The sequence below is a fragment of the Trachypithecus francoisi genome, unplaced genomic scaffold, assembly GCF_009764315.1.
Source record: "Trachypithecus francoisi isolate TF-2019V2 unplaced genomic scaffold, Tfra_2.0 Contig00089, whole genome shotgun sequence".
In the NCBI taxonomy this organism is placed as follows: domain Eukaryota; kingdom Metazoa; phylum Chordata; class Mammalia; order Primates; family Cercopithecidae; genus Trachypithecus; species Trachypithecus francoisi.
Window position 1 is genome coordinate 388,005 of NW_022680470.1, and position 27,716 is coordinate 415,720.

Here is a 27,716-nt window from a genome sequence, read left to right on the forward strand (position 1 = left end):
TCTCCTGTCTCAGCCTCCTGAGTAGCTGGGATTACAGGTGCGTGCCACCAAGCCTGGCTAATTTTTGTATTTTTGGTAGAGATGGGGTTTCACCACGTTGGTCAGCTTGGTCTCGAACTCCTGACCTCAGGTGATCTGCCCGCGTAGGCCTGTCAAAAAAGTGCTGGGATTACAGGCATGAGCCATGATGCCTGACCCAGCCTTTTTTAAAACGAGGGTTTCAGCTGGTGCGGTGGCTCACGTCTGTAATCCCAGCACTTTGGGAGACCAAGGCTGGTGGATCACCTGAGGTCAGGAGTTTGAGACCAGCCTGGCCAACGTGGTGAAACCCCATCTGTACCAAAATACAAAAATTAGCCGGGTGTGATGGCAGGCACATGTAGTGCCAGCTACTTGGGAGGCTGAGGCAGGAGAATCACTTGAACTGGGGAGGCGGAGGTTGCAGTGAACCAAGATTGCACAATTGCACTCCAGCCTGGGCAACAATAGTGAAACTCCATCTCAAAAAAAAAAAAAAAAAGGATGTCCTTTTTCGTCTCTCAACCCCATTTTTTATTTTTTTTAATTTTCAGACAGGGTCTCGCTCTGTTGCCCAGGGTAGAGTGCAGGGGCCCAATCTCTCAGCTCACTGCAGCCTCAACCTCCCAGTTCACATGATCCTCCCACCTCAGCCTCCCAAATAGCTGGGAACACAGGTGGGTACCACCATGCCCACCTAATTTTTGTATTTTTTGTAGAGATGGGATTATGCCATGTTGCTCAGGCTGATCTTGAACTTCTGGCCTCTCTGCCTCCACCTCCCAAAGTGCTGGGATTACAGGCGTGAGCTACCATGCCCAGCCCTGCTTTAATTTAAAGTGTATTACATATTAGTACAGCCACTTCAGCCCTTTTTTGGTTACTATTTTAATGTTGTATGTTTGTATCCTTTTCCTTTTTTTTTTTTTTTGAGACAGAGTTTTGCTCTTGTCACCCAGGCTGGAGTCCTATAGTGCGATCTCAGCTCACCGCAACCTCTGCCTCCTGGGTTCAAGCGATTCTCCAGCCTCAGCCTCCTGAGTAGCTGGGATTACAGGCGCGTGACACCAGGTCTGGCTACTTTTTGTATTTTCAGTAGAGATGGGGGTTTCTTCACGTTGGTCAGGCTGGTCTAGAACTCCTGACCTCAGGTGATCCACTGCCTGGGCCTCCCAAAGTGCTGGGATTACAGGTGTAAGCCACAGCGCCCAGCCAAAGTGGTGGGTTTTTTTTCTCAGAAAATCTATTCCATTATTTTTCCAGAAATCAAATTTGTACAAGTTAACTAAAATAAATACTTACACTCTAATTTTTTTGTTCTGAGGTCTTATTGAGTTTTAAGAATAGCATTTTATCTTTACATGTTCAGAAAAAATAGAAAGTATAGATAAAACATAACCAATAAAATAATGTCTTTCCTTCTGTTCAAAGTTCATTACTATTAGCCGAGTGCATTGACTCACACCTGTAATACCAGCATTTTGGGAGACTGAGGTGGGTGGGTCACTTGAGCCCAGGAGTTCAAGACCAGCCTGGGCAACATGGCAAAACCCTGTCTCTACAAAAAATACAAAAATTAGCCAGGCGTGGTTGCAAGTGCCTGCAGTCCCAGCTACTGGCAAGACTGAGGTGGGAGAACCAACTGAAGCCGGTAAGTCAAGGCTGCAGTGGTGCAGCCTCTGTCCCCAGGCTGGAGTGCAGGGGTGCAATCTCGGCTCACTGTAACCTCCGCCTCCCGGGTTCAAACGATTCTTCTGCCTCAGCCTCCCGAGTATCTGGGATTACAGGCACGGGCCACCACACCCGGCTAACCTTTGTATTTTTAGTAGAGAAGGTGTCTCATGATGTTGGCCAGGCTGGTCTTGAACTCCTGACCTCAAATGATCCACCTGCCTCGACCTCCCAAAGTGCTGGGATTATAGGCATGAGCCACCACCCCCGGCCGGTATTTTTCTTTCTTAGAGGCAGGATCTCACTCTGTCGCCCAGACTGGAGTGCAGTGGCATGATCTCAGCTCACTGTAGCACTGACCTCCCAGCTCAGGCGATTCTCTTGTCTCAGCCTCCTGAGCAGCTGGGATCACAGGTGTGCCACCACACCTGGCTAATTGTTAAGTTTTTGTTTTTTTTAGAGATGGGGTGTTGCTATGTTACCCAGTCTGGCAACATGGGATCCTCCAACTCCTGGCTTCGAGGGGATCCTCTCGCTTCGGCGTCCCAAAGCGCTGAAAATGACAGACGTGAGCCACCACGCCCGGCCTATATTGTTTTATGTTTCTTCAGTTTTGTTTTGTGGTCGCTGGAGGTGTGTTTCCTCCTTTGATCTCTGCACAGTGCTTCCACAGCTGCTCCATGTAATCTGCCCAAGACTTTTGCTGCATTCAGTTGAACAGAGAGGAGGAAGCTCTTCAGGCCCGAGAGAGCCGACCGCACGAAGATCCGTTCTCATCTCCACGAGAGCTGTCCTCGCCACTCGACCAGCGCCCTGGACAGCTCCAATTAGTGTGAGCGCGACCACCCGCCGCCGCGAGATTAAGAGCGCTCGCTGCCAGGAAGTCTCCCGGGGGAGCGCGGGCAGGCATGCGTCCGGCGGAAATCCCGCCTTCCGGCGCCCGCGGTTGGCCCTGGCCGCAGCCCGGACGCTCCAAGTAGGAAGATAAGCGGGATTGCAGGAAGCGGGAGAGTCGGGAGGAGACGCGAAGGGCTCCTCTTCCCCATTGGCTGCGCCCGCGGATCAGCCTCGTTGCGATTGGCCGTACGCGGGGGGCGGCAGTCCCGCGTCGCCCCGCCCCTCGGGCCGCGAGAGGCGCCGGGATCGCGGGCGCCGGCTGAGCCAGCGGCTCTTGGGAGGCTGAGTCCGCACGCCGGCGGGGCGAGGCGACCGGGCCCTGCGCGTCAGGTCCTGGCCTGGGGCCCTGGGGCGGCTGGCGGCGGAGGCGGTGCGGGCGCGGGGCTGGCGGGCGGCAGAGCCCGGGAGGCGGGCGTGGGCGCGGCGGCTGCACAGGGGCCTGCGCGGACCTGCCGCGGCGCAGCCTCGGGCCTCTCCATCTCTAAGTGGTGGTGGCTGTGGGTTTTTCTGCAGGCGATCTTTTTGAGCAGTTTGTTTCACGCACGCGCCCTGCTGTGGGGTAAAGCGGCAGATTCATGCTGCTGTCATTTGTCTTTAAAACGATGGGCTTCCTGTCGCGTGTGTGTACCTTTTGGATTTGAGGGCAGGGGGATGACATTGTGACTTGGCCTCCTGTGACCGTCCATTCTCAAGGTCTCGCCAGCGTAATGCAGAAACTCGGCACACCCTGCCTACCTAGGAAGGAGGCTTTCCCTTCCCCACCTCACTCCCCTCCATCTCTTCCCTCTTTCCCTCTCTCCCCTTCACTCCCCTCCCCCAGCTCTTCTCTTCCCCCTTTCTGTTTTCTCTCTCTCTCTCTCTTTTTTTTTCTTCATTAAACCTTTCGGGAGTGTCTTTGTAAACTATTAAAAAGCGTTAGGTCTTCAACATGTATGTTTACTTGCAGGTCTGAGAACTGGAGGAAACTGGAGAAAAGATGCCCTCTGAGTCTTTCTGTTTGGCTGCCCAGGCTCGCCTTGACTCCAAATGGTTGAAAACAGATATACAGGTGGGGTTTGACATGTCTTTTTGTTGGTGTGTTTCTGCTTCAATGTTTAAATTTCTCGTGTAAGACTTTTTTTTTAGGGTATGTAAAGGGAAGTCAGTTGTATCTTGCTGAATTAGAGGAGCAGGTTTGTTTCCTGTAACTTAAAATGTAACAGTCGGCCGGGCGCGGTGGCTCAAGCCTGTAATCCCAGCACTTTGGGAGGCCGAGACGGGCGGATCACGAGGTCAGGAGATCGAGACCATCCTGGCTAACACGGTGAAACCCCGTCTCTACTAAAAAAATACAAAAAATTAGCCGGGCGAGATGGCGGGCGCCTGTAGTCCCAGCTACTCGGGAGGCTGAGGCGAGAGAATGGCCTAAACCCGGAGGCGGAGCTTGCAGTGAGCTGAGATCCGGCCACTGCACTCCAGCCTGGTGACAGAGCGAGACTCCGTCTCAAAAAAAAAAAAAAAAAGTAACAGTCTTCATTTCTCTTTTTTTTTCTTTTTTTTCTTTTTTTTGAGACGGAGTCTCGCTCTGTCGCCCAGGCTGGAGTGCAGTGGCCGGATCTCAGCTCACTGCAAGCTCCGCCTCCCGGGTTCACGCCATTCTCCTGCCTCAGCCTCCCGAGTAGCTGGGACTACAGGCGCCCACCACCTCGCCCGGCTAGTTTTTTGTAGTTTTTAGTAGAGACGGGGTTTCACCGTGTTCGCCAGGATGGTCTCGATCTCCTGACCTCGTGATCCGCCCGTCTTGGCCTCCCAAAGTGCTGGGATTACAGGCTTGAGCCACCGCGCCCGGCCCATGTCTCTTTTTGTAGATTGTGCACGACTGCCTTTTAATTAGTTTCTTGCAAGTGCAGGAAACTTGAGATCTCTTAATAAGCAAAATTTTTTTCCTATTTATTAGTAGTGGTTAAGAAATGTCACACTCCTAACCATATGATGGTGACTATTGTTACTGATAGTTTTTGAGCTGTTTAGTTAACTGTAGAGGGGAAAATTGGAGAAGTAAGTTGCAGTAATTATGGCCTGTAGAAACTCATTTTATGAGGTCTTGTGTTTGTGTTTCTAGAGAGATAAGAGTCAGTTCAGTTGAGCTGTTTGTTTTGTATTTGTAACTCCTTATTAAGAGGAGTGCTCAGATTTTCACATCAAGAATATGAGGAAACAATGTTGGCCGTAGATATTAATTTTTTGATTTAATGAGATAATTGCAAGCTTGTCAGGACATTATTAAATAATAACTAATATTTCAGTAGACAATTGTTTACCCCCAAGCTACTTTTATTTGGAAATGGCTTGGAAGAACTACTTTTGGAACTCCTTATCAACAGCAAAAAGAAGTGTTTGAAATATTTTCTGTGTGTCAGTGTATTTTCCTCCTCCCTAAGGTTAACCATTTTTAAGTGTTAAGTAATCTGCCTTTTATAACAGTGTTACATAGTACATGACTGTTCATCAAAAGTCGTGTATGCTGTTAAGCAGTAGTTGATGATAGATACGCTAAAGTATTATTGCCCCTTCCTAATTTTTCTTTTTCTTTTTAAACACGTATTGAGTGTTTAGAACTGTGTTGTGGGGCCGAGTATCCCAGCACTTTGGGAGGCCGAGGCGGGTGGATCCCCTGAGGTCAGGAGTTGGAGACCAGCCTGACCAACATGGTGAAACCCCGTCTCTACTAAAAGTACAAAATTAGCCAGGCGTGGTGGTGTATGCCTGTAATCCCAGCTACTTGGGAGGCTGAGGCAGAAGAGTCGCTTGAACCTGGGTGGCAGAGGTTGCAGTGAGTCGAGATCACGCCGTTGCACTCCAGCCTGAGCAATGAAATGAGAACAAACCGTTTCAAAAAAAAAGAAAAAAAGAAATCTGTTGTGGATGATGGGATTGTTACTCATAGTGTAATGTTACATAAGACAGAGCACAGAGAATTGGGTCAAGAATTGGTGTACTCTTTAGGCTTGTTTCCCTTTAAACATTTCCTTTGATTTAGCTGTAATGCTCTGTTTTTGTCATTTTAAGTGGGTGGGAGACGTGAGAGGGGAGTACTTTCATGTTTCTGAAATCCTGAGATTTAGGCAAACTTGTTTTTTTTTTTTTTTTTTTTTGAGACAGAGTCTCGCTCTGTCGCCTGGGCTGGAGTGCAGTGGCCGGATCTCAGCTCACTGCAAGCTCCGCCTCCCGGGTTTACGCCATTCTCCTGCCTCAGCCTCCCGAGCAGCTGGGACTACAGGCGCCAGCCACCTCGCCCGGCTAGCCTTTTTTTGTATTTTTTAGTAGAGACGGGGTTTCACCATATTAGCCAGGATGGTCTCGATCTCCTGACCTCGTGATCTGCCCGTCTCGGCCTCCCAAAGTGCTGGGATTACAGGCTTGAGCCACCGCGCCCGGCCGGCAAACTTGTTTTAATAATTGTTTTTATATTAGTGTTTATGTATTTTGAGAAACTTTTTGGAGTAAAGGAGTTTACCTAATGAAGTTTTTTTCTTAGTAATTGTAATTTAATAACTGCTAAACATGAGTTCTAGTGTCTTGATCTAAAACCAGTTTAATACTGAATTGAGTTCCTATCATGGGTTAGGCAGATAAACATACAATGAAGCACCATTTATGTCTCAGAGGGCCTGTTGTTTTGATTTATTAAGTGTAATACACAGTACCTGGCCCTTGTTACACATTTCCAATATGATTAGAAAGTCTTTTTTTTTTTTTTTTTAAGATACAGTCTTACTCTGTTGCCCAGGCTGGTGTGCAGTGGTGCAATCTTGGCTCACTGCAACCTCCGCCTCTGAGTTCAAGTGATTCTCCCACCTCAGCTTCCCGAGTAGCTGGGATTACAAGTGTGTGCTACCATGCATGCACAACTGATTTTTGTATTTATAGTAGAGACAGGGTTTTACCATGTTGGCCCGGCTGGTCTCCTGACCTCAAAGTGATCTGCCTGCCTCGGCCTCCCAAATTGCTGGAATTACAGGCGTGAGCCACTGCACCTGGCCAGAAAGTCGTCTGAATTCCTTCTAGGAGTAAGGGAAATGACTAGGTTTTGGATAGTGTGCACCAGAGGAAAAATGTGTTACAGGTCTAAGTAGCATGAAAAAAGTGATTGCTAACCTTTGTTTTATGTTCCTCCAGCATTGCTTGTTAAATGCAAGAAATGAATGCTGTTGTTTTACCCTAAGGAATAAGACATGGTTTCCCTCTTTGGGGAGCTTCCCTGCAGACAGGAATTGCAGATGGAAGCCTTGTGCTCACAGGTTTTACCCTTATCTTGTTGAGGATGGCTCTCCCAGCTGGAGTGGAAAGCGCTCCACTACTTGAGACTTTTGTATTGGAAATGGAATTGATACCTTGGTAATTAATAATATGTGGGGTAGGAAGATATTTCTTAGCCATAGAATTTAACAGATCTGTTTTCCACAGCTAATTTTGTTTGAAATGCCCTTGAAAGTTTTAGTAACTTAGAAAGGAAGAGTTTTTGGAGTATGAAAACTTTTAATGCTCATGTGTTACAGAGAGCACTTATCATCGACTTCTTGATCATAGACATTATTTGGATGCGTCAGGCCTAGGAGTCTCCATCCAGCAACCTCTCACACAGGGCTCATTTTATGCCAGGCATATATATCTGGTTATTACATATAAACAATTTAATTGTTCAACACTCAGCACACTTTTTTTTTTTTTTTTTGAGACGGAGTCTCGCTCTGTCACCCAGGCTGGAGTGCAGTGGTGCCATTTGGCTTACTGCAAGCTCTCCCTCCTGGGTTCCCGCCATTCTCCCGCCTCAGCCTCCCGAGTAGCTGGGACTACAGGCGCCTGCCACTACGCCCAGCTCATTTTGTGTAGTTTTAGTAGAGACGGGGTTTCACCATGTTAGCCAGGATGGTCTCGATCTCCTGACCTGTGATCTGCCCACTTCGGCCTCCCAAAGTGCTGGGATTACAGGCGTGAGCCACCGCGCCCAGCGTGTTCAACACTCTTTTCTGCTTGTTGTTTGGAGTTATTGAATCACCATGTTTTCCTTCACTGCTCTCGTGAAGAGTAATACATTACAGAACTAAGAGGTGTTAGTCACATCACTTTTTTTTTTTTTTGAGACGGAGTCTCACTCTGTCGCCCAGGCTGGAGTGCAGTGGCCGGATCTCAGCTCACTGCAAGCTCTGCCTCCCGGGTTCACGCCATTCTCCTGCCTCAGCCTCCCGAGTAGCTGGGACTACAGGCGCCCGCCACCTCGCCCGGCTAGTGTTTTTTTTTGTATTTTTTAGTAGAGACGGGGTTTCACAGTGTTAGCCAGGATGGTCTCGATCTCCTGACCTCGTGATCCGCCCGTCTCGGCCTCCCAAAGTGCTGGGATTACAGGCTTGAGCCACCGCGCCCGGCCCACTTTTTATTTTTACAGTAAGAGTACTTTTAATCTGATGTGATTGGTAGTTTTTTAGCAAACCAAAAAAATCATTTAAGCAAAGGAACCATAAAAATCAGTACATGATACCTTAAAAGCTTCTTATTCTTAAAACACATGCCCGTTTGCCAGTTTTGTTGTAAGGTAAAGGGGCATGTCTTTGAGCATAGGTCCAGAATGGAGTTATCCTGCCCCTTCTTGCATAAGCTGCACTCAGATGAATTTCCTACAGTTTCTATTTTTGGCTTCATTTTTAAGTGGCACATGAAATTAGATATGCATGAAGCAATTTTTTTTAAAGCTTTTTATTTTGAATTAATAATAGACTCTCAGGAAGTTGTAAAGAAAGTGGAGAGGTCGTTGTATATTTATGCACACTGCCCCAGTGGTTACATCTTACGTAACTATAATACAGTATAAAAACCCAGAAATTGAAATTGGTACAATGTGTGTGCATAGTTCCGTGCCATTCTGTCACGTGTCTGTAAATATACCTACTACCATAATTACTATGCAGAACTGTTTCATCACTACGAAGATCTCTCTCCTGCCTCTCTTCTGCCACCATCTCTAACTCGACAACTACTAATCTGTTCTCCATCTCTATAATTTTGTTATTGTGAGATTATCATATGACATGTGACCTTCGGAAATGATCTTCTTTACTCAGCATAATGCCCTCAGGTCCATCAAGGTTTGTTGAGTATATCAGTAGCTAAACTGGGACCATTTATTTGTCTCTTCATCTAATCAAAAATGACTAAGCATAAACGTAAGGTTTTAGAATTAAACTTACTGAATATAAATATTGTCACTTCGGCCGGATGCGATGGCTCACGCCTGTAATCCCAGTACTTTGGGAGGCCAAGGCGGGCGGATCACTTGAGGTCAGGAGTTTGAAACCAGCCTGGCTCACATGATGAAACCTTGTCTCTGCTAAAAATACAAAACAGCCAGGCATGGTGGTGTACCTTTGTAATCCCAGCAACTTGGGAGGTTGAGGCAGGCAGGAGAACTGCTTGAACCCAGGAGGTGGAGGTTGCAGTGAGCCAGGATCACACCACTGCACTCTAGCCTGGCCAACACAGCAAGACTCTGTCTCAAGAAAAAAAAAAAAATTGTCACTTCATGCTTAGAAATATCAGGAGATGGCCAGGTGTGGTGGCTCAGCCTGTAATCCCAGCACTTTGGGAGGCCGAGGCGGGTGGATCACGAGGTCAGGAGATGAGACCATCGTGGCCAACATGGTGAAACCGCATCTCTACTAAAAATACAAAAATTAGCTGGGCGTGGTGGCACGTGTCTGTAGTCCCAGCTACTCAGAAAGCTGAGGCAGGAGAATCGCTTGAACCCGGGAGGCGGAGGTTGTAGTAAGTAAGCTAAGATCGCGCCACTATACTCCAGCCTGGCTACAGAGTGAGAATCCGTCTCATTAAAAAAAAAAAAAAAGAACAGTAGATAAAAAAGTATAAACATGAATATCTTGATAAATTCTATTCTCAGGCTTTCAGGTTCATAATACAGTTGATAGATGACAGGTAGAAATAGAAGAATTTGTAAATATAGGTATCTTCATTATGTTTTTTGGACTAGACTATAAGGGTGCTCTTTACCTGTAATATCCAAATACAGATGCCTCAATAGAACAATTTTTGTTTTCAAAATTCAATGATAAAAAAGATGTGGTAACCCTGTATATGACATTTTGTCAGGTTAATTGAGAGCATTATGCAGCAAAAAAAGTTTTTTGTAGAGACAGGGTCTTGGTTTGTTGTCCAGGCTGGTAGAACTCCTGCATTCAAGAGATCCTCCTGCAAAGTGCTGTGATTACATGTGTGAGCCACTGTGCCTGGCCTGTTGTTTTAAAGAACTAACTTTTAACTTTGGTTCTTGGAAAAAACTAATAATACTAGTTACAGAAAAAAAAAAAAAAGAAAAGGGTTTAGCCATGGGACTGTGATGCCAATCCTTTTTTTTTTTTTTTTTTGGGACAGAGTCTCTGTTGCCCAGATTGGAGTACAGTGGCACTGTCTCAGCTCACTGCAACCTCCACCTCCCAGGTTCAAGCCATTCTTGTGCCTCAGCCTCTTAAGTGGCTAGAATTACAGGCATGCACCACCACACCCAGCTAATTTTTTTTTTTTTTTTTTTTTTTTTTTTTGAGACGGAGTCTTGCTCTGCCGCCCAGGCTGGAGTGCAGTGGCCAGCTCTCAGCTCACTGCAAGCTCTGCCTCCCGGGTTCACGCCATTCTCCTGTCTCAGCCTCCCGAGTAGCTGGGACTACAGGCGCCCGCCTCGTCGCCCGGCTAGTTTTTTGTATTTTTTAGTAGAGACGGGGTTTCACCGTATTGGCCAGGATGGTCTCGATCTCCTGACCTCGTGATCCGCCCGTCTCGGCCTCCCAAAGTGCTGGGATTACAGGCTTGAGCCACCGCGCCCGGCGCTAATTTTTTACATTTTTAGTAGAGACGTGATTTTACCATGTTGCCCAGGCTGGTCTCGAACTCCTGAGATCAGGCAATCCACCCGCCTTGGCCTCCCAAGGTTCTGGGATTACAGCAGTGAGCCACTGAGCCCAGCAGGTGACAATTCTTTATGAAGAAGAAATTGAGTAACCTGTTTAAGGCACTCAGGAAAAGAAAATGTGAATCAAGCATTTTTTGTTCCAGCAAAACCGACTTTTCAGATGAAAAACCCATAAACTTTTCAATGAGCTGTAACTTAGAAAGTATCGATCTTATGAGCCCTTCCTTAGGAATGGAGTAGAGAAAGATCTTTGGATAACTGGGTGGCTGTAGATCAACCTGCAACTGATGGTGGGCATGAAGCAGTTATTTGTTAAACATAGACTACATGAGTGTTAAGGGAGAGAGCGTAGGGTATCTCTCTGTTGATTGATATGCTTAGACATTGTAGATTGTGGTGGTAACTGTTACGCAGTGTTTGTGGTAACTGTTACGCAGTGTTTCATCTGTTAACCTCATCCATCACAATTTCCACTTTTGTATTTTCATTTCTGGAGATTCCATTTGAGTCCTTTTTATATCTTCTGTTTCACTCCTTATCACATTCTTGCTTTCCTTCTATTAGCATAGGGAACATTTCTGTAAAAGAACTTTTAATGTCCTTGTCTGTGAATTCTGTAATCTCTGATCACTTCTAGATCCATCTCTGTTGATTGATTCTGTCACTTCTGTTGATTGATTGCCCTAGTTATGGGGGCATGGTTGCATGCCTGCTAATTTTTGATTGAATGCTAGACATAAATTTTATGTTCTTTTTTTTTTTTTGAGACGGAGTCTCGCGCTGTCACCCAGGCTGGAGTGCTGTGGCCGGATCTCAGCTCACTGCAAGCTCCGCCTCCCGGGTTCACGCCATTCTCCTGCCTCAGCCTCCCCAGTAGCTGGGACTACAGGCGCCGCCACCTCGCCCGGCTAGTTTTTTGTAGTTTTTAGTAGAGACGGGGTTTCACCGTGTTAGTCAGGATGGTCTCGATCTCCTGACCTCGTGATCCGCCCGTCTCGGCCTCCCAAAGTGCTAGGATTACAGGCTTGAGCCACCGCGCCCGGCCAAATTTTATGTTCTATGCAGGATTTTGTTTTATTTTTTTTAAAGAGCCTTAGTTTTGTTCTGCTATACATGTAAGTTACATGGGGTCAGTTTGATCTTTTCAAAGCTTGATTCTAAGGTTTGTTAGGGCTGATCGACACAGGCTTTACTCTTAGGCTCATTTATCCATACTGCTAAGGCAATACTCTTCTCAGGACTCCGCCTGATGCTCGGTGTATGAGAAGGTCTTTCTGTCCTTGTTTGTGGAAACACAGGCTTTTCCCAGACTGTGTGCATCATGGCGATGCTGCTTGTTACTTTCTAGTGCTTCTTTCCCCAGTATTCCGTAGTTTTCTTAACCTATGCCCAGAGTAGTACTCAGATAGACACTTAAGGGGCCCCTCCACTCATCTCTAGAGCTTGCTGTGGTCTTGTCCTTTGGCCTAAGTAGAGCTGATCTGTCACCTGAACTCAGCAAGATCTTTGGGCTCTGTTTGGCTCCGCTTTCCTGTGCTGCAGCCTGGAAGCCGCTTCTGGGCAGTGTTTCCCTTCTCTCAGGGAGTCCAGCTCTGGGCTCTCTGTTGTCCAGTTTTTGGTAACACCTTTTCGGTATATTCTGTCCGGTTTTCTAGTTGATTATAACAATAAAGTAATTTCTACAGAATTAATCCTTTATAGGCGAAGGAAGCACAGGCCTTCCCAGTCTGTTTTTAATCAAATCCACTGAGTTTTAAATTTTACTATTGTATTTTTATATTCCAGAATTTCCATTTTTTAAAAATACCAACTTTATTGAGGTATAATTACAGTAAACACATCCCTTTAAAATGTTTACTTTGAAGTGTGTGACAGTTTCTTTAACTGCCACGTTAGGTACTTTTTTCTAGTTTCAACTTCTGTGTTGAAATTGTTAATATTGCCAGGCGCGGTGGCTCACGCCTGTAATCCCAGCACTTTGGGAGGCCGAGGCGGGCGGATCACAAGGTCAGGAGATCAAGACCAGGGTGAAACCCCGTCTCTACTAAAAATACAAAAAATTAGCCGGGCGCGGTGGCGGGCGCCTGCAGTCCCAGCTACTCCGGAGGCTGAGGCAGGAGAATGGCGTGAACCCGGGAAGCAGAGCTTGCAGTGAGCCGAGATCGCGCCACTGCACTCCAGCCAGGGGGACAGAGCGAGACTCTGTCTCAAAAAAAAAAAAAAAAAAAGAAATTGTTAATATGATCTTTTTGTTTCTGAGATGGACTCTTGCTCTGTTGCCCAGGCTGGAGTGCAGTGGCACGATGTCGGCTCACTGCAGCTTTCACCTCCTGGGTTCAAGTGATTCTCCTGCCTCAGCCTCCCAAGTAGCTGGGACTACAGGTGCCTGCCATCACACCCAGCTAATTTTTGTGTTTTTAGGAGAGATGGGGTTTCACCAGATTGGCCAGGCAGGTTTTGAACTCCTGACCTCGTGATCCACCTGCCTTGGCCTCCCAAACTGCTGTGATTACAGGCGTGAACCGTGCCCAGCTGTTAATAGGATCTTTTAATTGCTTGACCATATTAAAGGTAGTTCTTTGAAAAGTGTATTTATAAACCTTGTCCGACCCCATAGATTCCTTAGCTGCCTCTCTCTGTCCCTCTTGGTTGGCTCCTGCCTGTGGGCTGCCCTTCGACTCCAATCCCCGCCATGATGTCACACAAGAGAGTTGGATTGTGGCTTCCTGACTGCCCACCAAGGAGCCAGTGACACAGCCTGGAGGGTGTGGTGAGTGTGGGGGTGAACTCCCCGTGCTGTGAACGTTCACCACTTTACAAGGAGAGAGGAGGGAACTCTGGTTTCATTCCTCCCTTTTCCTTTCCTCCTTGGACTATTTTATGGTGTAGTTTCTTCTTGCAAACCTTCTGGAAAAGCCACATAGGCCTAGTGAATGTGCTGACTGAACAGTTGGTTGTATTTGCAGCTCATTGAGAAGAGGTGGCACTAACATGGGGTCAGCACAGTTTTTCCATAAAGCAGCAGATGGTAGATGTTTACGTGGGCTGTATGTGCTCTTTTACAGCAACTCACCTTGGCCACTGTCATGCGAGAGCAGCCACCAAACGTGTGTGTGGCAATATTCCAGGAAAACTTTGTAGATATCAGAATTTGAATGTCATATAATTTTCGTGTGTTGACATATGATTTTTTCTTTTTTTTCCTGAGAGGAATTCTTGCTCTGTTGCCCAGGCTGGAGTGCAGTGGTGCGATCTTGGCTCACTGCAACCTCCACCTCCCAGGTTTAAGCAATTCTCCTGCCTCAGACTCTGGAGTAGCTGGGATTACAGGCATGCATCACCATGCCCGGCTAATTTTTTTTTTTTTTTGTATTTTTAGTAGAGAGGGGCTTTCCCCATGTTAGCCCGGTTGGTCTTGAACTCCTGACCTCGTGATCCAACCTCCACCCCCCAACCTTGGCCTCCCAAAGTCTGGGATTACAGGTGTGAGCCACCGCACTTGGTTGACATACGATTCTTTTGATTATTTGTCAACCATTGAAAAATAGAAAATCACTCTTTTTTAACATATATTTTTCTTTTTTTAGGAAATTAAAGGAAATAAGAATGGCTCCTACATAGGCAGAGTAGGCTGAAATCACGCTTAGCTGACTGTGAAGTCCTGTACCTCATACCGTTGCTTCGCTGATCTCCTTGTCTCGCTCTCCCACTTCCCTCACCCCATTGCCCCGAGCTGGTGTCTGCTGAGCAGAGTGTCAGCACTTCAGTTCATTCCTCAGGCTCGTCTTCCATGACAAAAGTCTGTATATTTCTGTTTTCAGGATCCACTCTTGGTCTGTTCTATTGACTTCTATTTTTTTTCATTTTTCAATGAGGTGGTATTGTATCTTTGTCATTATTATTTTTGCTTGAGTTCCAGATATTGTATGTGCAATATTGTAGCAATAAATCGAGGCTCTGGGTAACAATATCTTCCTCCAGAGAGGATGTTCTAGGCAATCCTAGGTCACTGCAGGCCCAGTGGAAATTGAGAGAATGCGAAACTGGGCTGGTTTCTGTGAAGACTGGTCTACTTCTCACTCACCTGTATTTCTGGTGTGTGGTCCTTTGAGGTTCCAGCTCAGAGCATGGGGTCCGCCAGGCCTCTTTCTCCCGTAGGAGGGCCCTGGGAGTCTCTCAGAAGGTCCGCTTTGCTTCTCTGTCTCATCCCTGCTTGCTTAGGTTCTCTGGGCCTCTTTCTTCCTCTCATGGGTCTTAGGCTTTAGGAAGACCTCACTCCCTTGCTGCTTCTAGGATATCTTCAAATTGACGTACTTAATGTTCCTATCTGACGTTTTCAATTGTTCTAGGAACCTGTTCTTAACATTTTTCCATATGTTGTCCTGCGTTCAGCAGGGGTTTAGTATTTTTCTGTAGGTTTAAGAAAAAAAGCCGTATACCTTTACTCATATGCAAATATTTGAACAGATTACTTCTCTGTCAAATTGTAAGGACATGAAAAAGAAACATTTTCTAACCTATATGTTAATCAGATATTCATTTGTTATATTATTCTGTTTTGGATATTATTGCCTGACTATAGTCATTTTAATAAATGCCTTAACAGGCCAGGCGCGGTGGTTCATGCCTGTAATCCCAGCACTTTGGGAGGCTGAGGTGGGTGGATCATGAGGTCGGGAGATTGAGACCATCCTGGCTAACACGGTGAAACCCCATCTCTACTAAAAATACAAAAAATTAGCCAGACGTGGTGGCGGGCGCCTGTAGTCCCAGCTACTCAGGAGGCTGAGGCAGGAGAATGGCGTGAACCCAGGAGGCGGAGCTTGCAGTGAGCCGAGATCGCGCCACTGCACTCCAGCCTGGGCGACAGAGCGAGACTCCATCTCCAAAAAAAAAAAAAAAAATGCCTTAACGGTTTGCTTGCGTAGTTCTGATTGGTATTAAAGTACTGGTGGCCTACTTATGGGAGCGTGAAGGCTTGCCCTGGCTGCCATGCTGCAGGTGTGGGTGTGTGTTATGGTGTTGGTGGGAAGCAAATAAGCCTTGGAGTTGGGCCTCTTCCCAAATCCCACCTCTCACAGCCTCAATGTTGTGTGGCCTTTGGTCAAGTAATTGAACCTCTGAGCTTCTGTTTACTAACTTACAAAAAGTGAGCCTGTTACTGCCTCTTTTGCTGCGGTCTTTTGACGATGAAAGTGCCTTTACTTGCGATGTCATTTCAGACGTGTAAGATAGGAATGTGAGATCAAATTAGAAAAGAGTTCTCGGCCGGGCGCGGTGGCTCAAGCCTGTAATCCCAGCATTTATGGGAGGCCGAGACGGGCGGATCACGAGGTCAGGAGATCGAGACCATCCTGGCTAACACGATGAAACCCCGTCTCTACTAAAAATACAAAAAACTAGCCGGGCGACGTGGCGGGCGCCTGTAGTCCCAGCTACTCGGGAGGCTGAGGCAGCGTCAACCCGGGAGTCAGAGCTTATAGTGAGCTGAGATCCGGCCACTGCACTCCAGCCTTGGCGACAGAGCAAGGCTCCGTCTCAAAAAAAAAAAAAAAGAAAAGAAAAGAGTTCTCAGCCCAAATAACCTAATTAGAAGCATCTGGGATCTGAATCAAAAAAGTCAGAAGTTGAAAACCTACTGGACACGTTTAGGTAAGTCAACTACTAATAAAAAGCTAATTGGAGACAGTTGTAGAAATAAATACTCTCACTGTACAAATTGAAAGTCCTGGCCGGGCGCGGTGGCTCAAGCCTGTAATCCCAGCACTTTGGGAGGCCGAGACGGGCGGATCACGAGGTCAGGAGATCGAGACCATCCTGGCTAACACGGTGAAACCCCGTCTCTACTAAAAATACAAAAAACTAGCCGGGCGAGGTGGCGGGCGCCTGTAGTCCCAGCTACTCCGGAGGCTGAGGCCGGAGAATGGCGTGAACCCGGGAGGCGGAGCTTGCAGTGTGCTGAGATCCGGCCACTGCACTCCAGCCTGGGCGACAGAGCAAGACTCCGTCTCAAAAAAAAAAAAAAAAAAGTCCTATTATTTTTTCTTTTTTTTTTTTAAATGAATAGGGTCTCTGTCACCCAGTTTGGAGTGCTGTGGTATGATCAGAGCTCACTGTAACCTCAAACTCCTGGGCGCAGGTAACCCTCCTGCTGCAGCCTCCTGAGTAGCTAGGATTACAGGTGCGTGCCATGCACTTGGCTAATTTTTACATTTTTGTAGAGACACGGTATTACCACGTTGCCCAGGCTGATCTTGAACTCTTGGCCTCAAGCAGTTCTTCTGCCTTAGCCTCCCAAAGCTCTGGGATTACAGCGTGAGCCACCACACCCTGCCTATAGTCCCTGTTCTTACCAGTGCCACAGCTGTCTTCCAGTTGTTCCCAGGCCGCGGCTTCCTCCGTCAGGATCCTGTACTGTCTTGTGATCTGGAGAGCTCTTCTCCTGGGCTTCACTTTTGCTTGTCCACAGTCTGACTCTTTGGAGGCCTCCTCCAGTGAGGCTTGCTTTAATTGCCTTAGTGATGTTCCACCTTTAAGGTGCCCAAGTTGTTTTTTGAATGGTGCTTACCATTCATTTGGCTCATCAGTTCCTAGGAGGCTCCTACAGTGCATGTCCCTCCAGGAGTCCAGTCTCCACCTTCCAGAAAAGAATTCCTTGTCACTCACAAGGACAAGGTCTGTCCTATCCTCTTCCTTCCCAATGCTACCCAGGTAATAATTGAAAGGCTGTGGTAATTATTCTTGTTTCCATGTAAACTGGGCTTCCTCCTTGGCTTAGTCTTTAAATGTTTCATCTTTTGGCTTTTTTTTTTTTTTAAATGGTACCTCTGTAACACTAATGTTTCTCAATCTAGGCTGTACCACAGAACACTGATGTGTGGAGCCCAGCCAGTGTGGGGCAATCTCAGAGTGCTTTTAAGGCTGGCCAGTGGTCCACCCTCTCTGCTTGGGTGTTGGCATCTTCGCCAGGACATCATCTACAGTCCATTTGTTGACTACTCCCAGATTTGAGTCTCTAGCCCTGCTCACTCTGCTGAGATGTGGATCTATATTTACTGAGGGTTGGTGGAATGGGGAGGAGCTCCATGTTTATGTTCAGTAGTTAGTGCAAATCTTAGTGGTTAAAACGGACCAATTCTAATTCCTCTTCTGTTCCCTCCCTTATTTTCCTTTTCACATTTGATTCAACTTATGTGATTTGAAATAATTTCCTTTTTTTTTTTTTTTTTTTTGAGACGGAGTCTGGCTCTCTCGCCCAGGCTGGAGTGCAGTGGCCGGATCTCAGCTCACTGCAAGCTCCGCCTCCCGGGTTTACGCCATTCTCCTGCCTCCGCCTCCCAAGTAGCTGGGACTACAGGCGCCCGCCTCGTCGCCCGGCTAGTTTTTTGTATTCTTTAGTAGAGACGGGGTTTCACCGTATTAGCCAGGATGGTCTCGATCTCCTGACCTTGTGATCCACCCGTCTCGGCCTCCCAAAGTGCTGGGATTACAGGCTTGAGCCACCGCGCCCGGCCAATTTCCTTTTTTTTTTAAGTCAGGATCTCACTCTCAGTTGCCCAGGCTGGAATGCAGTGGCACCATCATGGCTCACTGCAGCCTTCAGCTCCCCAGGCTCAGGTGATCCTTCTACCTCAGTCTCCTGAGTAGTGGGACTACAGGTGCATACCACCACGCCTGGTTAATTTTTGTATTTTATGTAGATACTGGGTTTCACCATGTTGCTCTGGCTCGAACTCCTGGGCTCAAGCAGTTTGCCCATCTTGGCCTCCCAAAGTGCTGGGATTACAGGTGTGAGCCATCGTGCCCTGCCTGAAATAATCTTAAAGACTATACTTTCCCTGTCTTGACTTCGACTCTCATCCTTTCTTTTTTGGACCCTTGGTAATAGCCTTTTTTTTTTTTTTCGAGATACAGTCCCGCTCTGTCACCCAAGCTGGAGTGCACTGGCCAGATCTCAGCTCACTGCAAGCTCCACCTCCCGGGTTCACACCATTCTCCTGCCTCAGCCTCCCGAGTAGCTGGGACTACAGGCGCCCGCCACCTCGCCCGGCTAGTTTTTTGTGTTTTTTAGTAGAGACGGGGGTTTCACCATGTTAGCCAGGATGGTCTCGATCTCCTGACCTTGTGATCCGCCCGCCTTGGCCTCCCAAAGTGCTGGGATTACAGGCTTGAGCCACCGCGCCCGGCCAGTGATAGCTTCTTAATTCATCTTCTCTGTTTCTGTTTTCTGAGTTATTACTTTAAGACACAGGTCAAATGTCATATTCCCTTGAGTGCCTGAAGATAGTCTGTAACTCCTAGAGCACGGCCCACATGGGGCTGTGAGTTCTGGCCACCATTAGCCTCTTATGTGCACTGTGGTAGGGATTGGACTGAACCCCAGTGCTTGTCTTCACTGCCCTCCTCTGACTGAATGAGTAGAAGAGTCAAACCTTTCCATTCACTCGTTAAACTTCAGGGGCTCTGAATGCTCTTGCCTCACTTTTTAGTTTTATTTTTTGTATTATTTTAATTTTTTAAATTTTAATTTAATTTAATTTTTTTTTGGACAGGGTCTTGCTCTGTTGCCCAGGCTGGAGTATAGTGGAGTGATCTCAATTCACTGCAGCCTCTACCTCCTGGTCTCAAGCAATTCTCCCACCTCAGCCTCCAAGTAGCTGGGAGTACAGGCACACCACCACCCCTGGCTAATTTTTTGTATTTTTGGTAGAGATGGCATTCCGCCATGTTGCCCAGACTGGTCTTGTACTCCTGAGCTCAAACAATTCACCTGCCTTGGCCTCCCAAGTGCTGGAATTACAGGTGTGAGCCACCATGCCCAGCCTTCTGCTAATTTTTAAATTTTTTTTTAGAGACAGGGTCTTGCTATGTTGCCTAGATTGGTTTTGAACGCCTGGGCGCAAGTGATTCTCTTGCCTCAGTTTTCCAAGGTGCTGGGATTAGAGATGTGAGTCATTCTACCTGGCCAGGGCTCACTTTTTAGGAAGGAGTTTATCTCTCCCCCACCAGCTGATATTTTTACCGAAAGTCATATGTTTTGGTTCCAAGTATGTTTATGGCAGTTATCCTGTTAGTGATGTGAACAGAAAAAATAAGAGTGCTGAGAGAAAGCTGTTCCTTCGACAAAAATTGAAGAATGCTGGCTTGGTTTCTGTCGTTACAGAAAAGTTACCAACCACAAATTTGGCAGCTTGTAACAGCATGCATGTATACTCTCACAGTTTGTCTGGGTCAGGAGTCTGGCCATAGCTTAGTTCCATCCTCTACTTCGGGTGTCACAAGGCTGTAGTCAAGGTGTCGGCTAGGGCATGCTGTCATCTGGAGCCTAGGTCCTCATTGGTAGAAGTGGGTCCATCATGGTTGTGGAACTGAAGCCCTGGGCTCTTGGAGGCTGCCCCTCCCCACAGGCAGTTCACCGGCTGCTTCCTTCTTCAAATTGGAGACTGTCTCCTCAGGATGGTGCAGGGGGATGGAAAAAGGGAGAGGCAAATGGAAATCAAAAAACAGCATAGTAGTTATATCAGACCAAATAGATTTCAAGACAGAAACTATAAAAGGAGACCAAAAAAGTCATTATATAATGATAAAGGGGCCATTCCAGCAAGAGGCTATAACTATTGTAAATATATGTATATATGCACTCAACACTAGAGCACCCGGATACATAAATATTAGAGCTAAAGAGAGAGAGAGGGCTTAATACATTAATAGATGGAGGCTTTAACACTCCGCTTTCAGCATTGGACAGATCCTCCAGACAAAATTAACGAAGAAACATCAAACTTAATCTGCCCTATAGACCAAATGGATTTAATAGATATTTCTAGAACATTTCATCTGATGGCTGCAGAATGTACATTGTTCTCTTTAGCACATGGATCATCTGCAAAGATAGACCATAAGTTAGGCCACTAAATAAGTCATTAAAAATTCAAAACTTGATACTAAAAGCAGACAAAGACACATCAAAGAAAGAAAACCAGAGGCCAGTGTCTCTGAGGAATATTGATGCAAATATCCTCAACAAAATACTAACAAACCAAATTCAGCAATACATTAGAAAGATCATTCATTGTGACCAAGTGGGGTTTATCCCTGAGATACAAGGATGGTTCAATATATGCAAATCAATTGATGTGATACCTCGTATCAACAGAAGGATAAAAACCATGTGATTATTTCAATTGATGCTGAAAAAGCGTTTGATAAAATTCAACATCCTTTCATGATAAAAATCTGTTAAAACTGGTTATGGAAGAAACATACCTCAACATAATAAAAGCCGTATATGATAGACCCACAACTAGTATCATACTGAATGGTGAAAAACTGAAAGCCTTTCCTCCAAGATCTGGAACGTGACAAGGATGCTCAATGTGGCCACCGTTATGCAACATAGTACTGGAAGTTCTTGCTAGAGCAATGAGACAAGAGAAAGAAATAAAAGGCATCCACATTGGAAAGGAAGAAATCAAATTATCCTTGTTTGCAGATGATATGATCTTATATTTGGAAAAACTTAAAGACTCCACAAGAAAATGATTAGAGCTGATAAATTCAGTACAGTTCCAGTATACAAAATCAACATACAAAAATCAGTAGCATTTCTGTGTGCCAATAGTAAACAATATGAAAAAGAAATTAGAAAAGTAATCCCATTTACAGTAGCCACATATAAAATTAAATACCTGGGAAGTAACCAAAGAAGATCATTACAAAGATCTCTGTAATGAAAACTCTAAAATGCTGATGAAAGAAATTAAAGAGGACACAAAAAATGGAAAAATATTTCATGTTTATGGATTGGAAGAATCAGTATTGTTAAACTGTCCATACTACCCAAAGCAATCTACTGATTCAATGCAATCCCTAGCAATATGCCAATGACATTCTTCACAGAAACAACAACAACAAAAAATCCTAAAATTCATGTTGGACCACAAAAGACTCAGAATAGCTGAAGCTCTCCTAGTTAAAAAGAAACAAACTGGAGGAATCAGGTTATCTGACTGCAAATTATACTACAGAGCTATAGTAACCAAAACAGCATGGTACTAGCATAAAAACACACATAGACCAACGGAACAGAGTAGAGAATCCAGAAACAAATCTGCACATCTATGGCAAACTCATGTTCGACAAAGGTACCAAGAACATACACTGGGGAAAAGATAGTCTCTTCAATAAATGGTGCTGGGAAAACTTGATAGTCATATGCAGAAGAATGAAGCTAGATTCCTGTCGTTTGCCATAAAAAAGTTAAAAAAATTATGTCAAGTATCTTCTCTGATCACAATGGACTGTAACTAAAAATCGATAACGAGGAATTGTGGAAACTCCACCAACACATGGGAATTAAACAATGTGCCCCTGAATGACCAACAGGTCCATGAAAAAATTAAGAATGAAATTAAACAATTTCTTGAAACAAATGGCAATGGCAACACAGCATACAAAACCTGTGGGATATAGTGAAAGAAGTACTAAGAGGAAAATTTATAGCTCTAAGTGCCTAAATCAAATAAGTAGAAAAACTTCAAATAAATAACCTAATGGTACATCTTAAAGAACTAGAAAAGAAGGAGCTAACCAAACCCATAATTAGAAGGACACAAATCATAAATATCAGAGCAGAAATAAAATGAAGTTGAAATGAAGAATACAAAAGATCAATGAAAAGAAAAGTTGTTTTTTCTAAAAGATAAATGAAATTGGCAAGCCTTCAGGCAGGCTAAGAGAAAAAGAAGACCCAAATAAATAAAATCAGAGGTGAAAAAGTAGGCATTACAACTGGTATTGCAGAAATTCAAAGGGTCATTAGAGACTATGAACAACTATATGTCAATAAATTGGAAAATCTGGAAGAAATAGATAAGTTTGCAGGCTGGGCGTGGTGACTCATGCCTGTAATCCCAGCACTTTGGGAGGCTGAGGCAGGTGGATCACTTGAGATCGTGATTTTGAGACCAGTCTGGCCAACATGGTGAAACTCCATCTCTACTAAAAATACAAAAATTAACCAGGCGTGGTGTTGCATGCTTGTAATTCCAGCCACTTGGGAGGCTGAGGCACGAGAATCACTTGAGCCTGGGGGGATGAAGGTTGCAGTGAGCTGAGATCATGTTACTGCACTGCAGCCTGGGTGACAGAGTGAGACTGTGTCTCAGGGAAAAAAAAAAAAAAAAAAAGCAAAAGGATAAAGCAATGGATAATTTCACAGGCACATACAGCCTTCCAAGATTGAACCATGAAGAAATCCAGAACCTGAACGTACCAATAACAGGTAATGAGATTGAAACTGTAATAATAAAAAGTCTTCCAGCAAAGAAAAGCCCGGGACCCAATGGCTTCACTGCTGAGTTTTACCAAACATTTAAAGAACTATTACCAATCCTAGTGAAACTATTCTGAAAAATAGAGGAGAAGGGAATACTTCCAAACTTATTCTAAAAGGCCTGATACCTGATACCAAAACCAGACAAAGACATAATCAAAAAAGAAAACAGGCCAGTATCCCAGATGAACATTGATGCAAAAATACTCAACAAAATACCAGGAAACCGAATTCAGCAGCACATTAAAAAGATCATTCTTCATGACCAAAGTGGGGTTTATCCCAGGGATGCCAGGATGGTTCACCGTATCCAAATCAATCAGTTTGATACGTCATATCAATAGAATGAAGGATAAAAAACCATGTGATCATTTAAATTCATGCTAAAAAGGCATTTGATAAAATTTGACATCCTTTCATAATAAAAACCCTAAACTGGTTGCAGAAGGAACACACCTCAACGCAATAAAAGTCATATATGACTGACGCACAGCTAGTATGCTGAAAGGTGAAAAACTGAAAGCCTTTCCTCTAAGATCTGGAACAACACAAGGATGCCCACTGTCACCACTGTTATTCAATATAATACTGGAAGCCCTTGTTAGAGGAGTTAGATAAGAGAGAGAAATAAAGGCCGGGTGCAGTGACTCACACCTGTAATCCCAGCACTTTGGGAGGCTGAGGTGAGTGTATCGCTCGAGGTCAGGAATTTGAGACCAGCCTGGTCAACATGGTGATACCCTATCTCAACTAAAAATATAAAAATTAGCTGAGTGTGGTGGCGGGTACCTCTTGTCCCAGCTACTTGGGAGGTTGAGGCAGGGAAATCGCTTGAACCCCGGAAGCAGAGATTGCTGTGAGCTGAGATTGTGCCACTATATTCCAGCCTGGGCTACAGAGTAAGACTGCATCTCAGAAAAAAATAATAAAAAAAAAAGGGCATCCAAATTGGAAATGAAGAAGACAAATTATTCATGTTTGTAGATGATTGTTATATTTGGAAAAACCTAAAAACTCCACCAAAAAATAATTAGAACTAATAAATTCAGTATAATTGCAGGGTACTAAATTAACATACTAAAATCAGTAACATTTCTTTCTTTTCTTTTTTTTTTTGAGATTCTCAAAAAAAAGTCTCACTCTGTGGCCCAGGCTGGAAAGCAGTGGCTGGCACACTCTTGGCTCACTGCAACCTCTGCCTCCTAGGTTCAAGCGATCCTCCTGCCTTAGCCACCTGAGTAGCTGGGATTACAGGCGCCTGCCACTACACCTGGCTAATTTTTGTATTTTTAGTAGAGACAGGGTTTCACCACATTGGCCAGGTTGGTCTTGAACTCCTGACCTCAGGTGATCCGCCAGCCTCGGCCTCCCAAAGTGCTGGGATTACAGGTATGAGCCACTGCACCCGGCCAAATCAGTAGCATTTCTATATGTCAGCAGTGAACAGTATGAGAAATAAATCAAGAAAAATAATTCCATTTATAATAGCTACAAATAAAGTAAAATACGTAGGAATAAACCTAACCCAAGAAGTGAAAAGATCTCTACTATGAAAACTATAAAGCATTGATGCAGGAAATTGAAGAAGATACACGAAAAAGGAAAAGATACTCCATTTTCATGGATTGGAAGAATCAATATTGTTAAAATGTCTGTACTACCCAGAACAATCTACAGGTTCAGTGTAATCCCTATCAAAATACCAATGATATTCTTCACAGAAATAGAAAAAAAAATCCTGAAATTTATATGGACTCATAAAAGAGAATAGCAAAGCCATCCTGAGCGAAAAACAAAACTGGAGAAATTGCATTACCTGACTTGAAATTACACTACAGTCACTTCCTGGTCTTTTTTGGCTCAGATCAAGTGCAAAGTTTACTACAAAGGTATAACCAACACAGCATGGTACTGGTATAAAAACAGACACGTCGACCAATGGAACAGAATAGAGAACCCAGAAATAAATCCATACATCTACAGTGAACTCATCTTTGAGGTATCCGGAGGATACATGAGGGAAAGGATAGTCCTAATGATAAATGGTGCTGGGAAAATGAGACACCCATATGCAGAAAAGTTAAACTAGACTGCTATCTCTCACCACATACAAAAATCACGTCAAAATGGAGTAAAGACTTATGCCTAAGACTTCAGACTATGAAAATGCTAAAAGAAAACGTTGGGGAAACTCTCCAGGACATTGCACTGGATAATGATTTCTTGAGTAATACTTCATAAACACAGGCACCCAAAGCTAAACTGGACACATGGGATCACATCGAGTTAAAAAGCTTCTGCACAGCAAAGGAAACAGTCAACAAAATGAAAAGACAACCCACAGAATGGGAGAAAATACTTGCAAATTACCCATCAGATAAGGGATTAATAACCAGAATATATAAGCAGCTCAAGCAACTCTGTAGGAAAAAAAATCTAATAATCCAATACAAATGGGCAAACGATTTGAATAGACATTTCTGAAAAGAAGATATACCAATGACAAACAGGCAATATGAGCAGGTGCTCAACATGAGTGATCATCAGAGAAATGCAAATCAAAACTACAATGAGATATTATCTCACCCTAATTAAAATGGCTTATATCCAAAGGCAAACAAGAACAAATGCTGGCAAGGATATAGAGAAAAGGGAACCCTTGTACACTGTTGGTGGGAATATAAATTAGCACAGCCATTATGGAGATTAGCTTGAAGGTTCCTCAAAAAACTAAAAATAGGACTGTCATATGATTCAGCAATCCCACTGGTAGGTATATACCCAGAGGAAAGAATATCAGTATGTTGAAGAAATATGTACATTCTCATGTTTGTTGCAGCACTATTTTCAATAGCCAAGATTTAGAAGTGACCTTAGTATCCCCCAGCAGATGAATAGGTGAAGAAAATGTGGTATATATACTCAATGGAGTACTGTTCAACCATAAAAAAGAATGGGATACTGTCATTTGCAACAACATGGATAGAACTGGAGGTCGTTAATGTTAAGTCTGGGACAGAATGTCATGAGCCAGATCCAGAAAAACAAACTTTGCATGTTCTCACTAATTTGTAGGAGCTAAGCAAATGAAAGCAATTGAACTCATGGAGATAGAGTAGAATGATGGTTAGCAGAGACAGGGAAGGATAAAGTGGGGGTGAAGTACAGACGGTTAATGGGTATAAAAATGGAATTAGATAGGGCTGGATACAGTGGCTCACGCCTGTAATCCCAGCACTTTGGGAGGCCAAGGCAGGTGGATCATGAGGTCAAGAGACCCAGACCATCCTGACTGACATGGTGAAACCCCATCTCTACCAAAACTACAAAAATTAGCTGGGTATGGTGGCATGAGCCTGTAGTCCCTGCTACTCGGGAGGCTGAGGCAGGAGAATCGCTTGAACCTGAAAGGTGAAGATTGCACTGAGCCAAGATCGCAGCACTGCCCTCCAGCCTAGCGCCAGAGCAAGATCTGTCTCCAAAAAAAAAAAAAGATAGAATGTATAAAATCTAGTACTTGACAGCATTACAGGATGACTACAGTCAATTTATTGTCCATTTAAGAATAACAAAGCATAATTGGATTGTTTGTAACACAATGGATAAATGCATAGTTATTGAGTACTCCATTTACTCTGATGTGATTATTACGCATAGTATGCCTGTGTGAAAATAGCTCATATATACATACCCATATATACATACAACTAGTGTGTATCCACAGAAGTTAAAAAAAAAAAAAAAGATGGGCAAACATCTGAGTCTCTTTTTTTTTTTTTTTTTTTTTTGAGGCGGAGTCTCGCTCTGTCGCCCGGGCTGGAGTGCAGTGGCCGGATCTCAGCTCACTGCAAGCTCCGCCTCCGGGTTTACGCCATTCTCCTGCCTCAGCCTCCCGAGTAGCTGGGACTACAGGCGCCCGCCACCTCGCCCGGCTAGTTTTTGTATTTTTAGTAGAGACGGGGTTTCACTGTGTTAGCCAGGATGGTCTCGATCTCTTGACCTCGTGATCCGCCCGTCTCGGCCTCCCAAAGTGCTGGGATTACAGGCTTGAGCCACCGCGCCCGGCCACATCTGAGTCTCTTTTTTTTTTTTTTTTTTTTGAGGCGGAGTCTCGCTCTGTCGCCCGGGCTGGAGTGCAGTGGCCGGATCTCAGCTCACTGCAAGCTCCGCCTCCCGGGTTTACGCCATTCTCCTGCCTCAGCCTCCCGAGTAGCTGGGACTACAGGCGCCCGCCACCTCGCCCGGCTAGTTTTTGTATTTTTAGTAGAGACGGGGTTTCACTGTGTTAGCCAGGATGGTCTCGATCTCTTGACCTCGTGATCCGCCCGTCTCGGCCTCCCAAAGTGCTGGGATTACAGGCTTGAGCCACCGCGCCCGGCCACATCTGAGTCTCTTTTAATTAAAAATGGCTTTTTTTTTTTTTTGCCAGACAAGGGGGCTTCTGTTGCATACACAGTTTTCAGAATGGATGCCTTCCCCCAGTGTCTGAAATGACCCCTTTTCCTGTTCTGGGCCTTTTCTGACTCACAAATGTTGACAAGCAAAGGTGTTTTTGATTTTGATGCTCACAGTTATTATAATTATTATAAATTTGACCAGGAGTCCCTATCAGTCTTTGAACAGCTGCTTTTTTTTTTTTTTTTTTTTGAGATAAAGTCTTGCTCTGTCACCCAGGCTGGAGTGCAGTGGCACAGTCTTGGCCCACTGCAACCTCCGCCTCCTGGGTTCAAGCTATTCTCCTGCCTCAGCCTCCCAAGTAGCTGGGATTATGGACATCTGCCACCACGCCCAACTAATTTTTGTAGTTTTAGAAGAGACGAGGTTTCACCATGTTGGACAGGC

The 27,716-nt window shown here is 45.0% G+C and overlaps 1 protein-coding gene across 1 annotated transcript in view; it reads left to right on the plus strand.

The window, feature by feature from the left end:
- Positions 1 to 2,672: 2,672 nt before the first annotated feature.
- LOC117092529 (E3 ubiquitin-protein ligase HERC2-like) overlaps positions 2,673 to 27,716 on the plus strand; it is a 164,448-nt gene continuing 139,404 nt past the window's right edge. The window contains 2 exon segments of the mRNA XM_033226255.1: positions 2,673 to 2,916; positions 3,533 to 3,634. Of these exon segments, the coding sequence (XP_033082146.1) occupies positions 3,563 to 3,634 (72 nt within the window). The 5' untranslated portion in view covers positions 2,673 to 2,916; positions 3,533 to 3,562.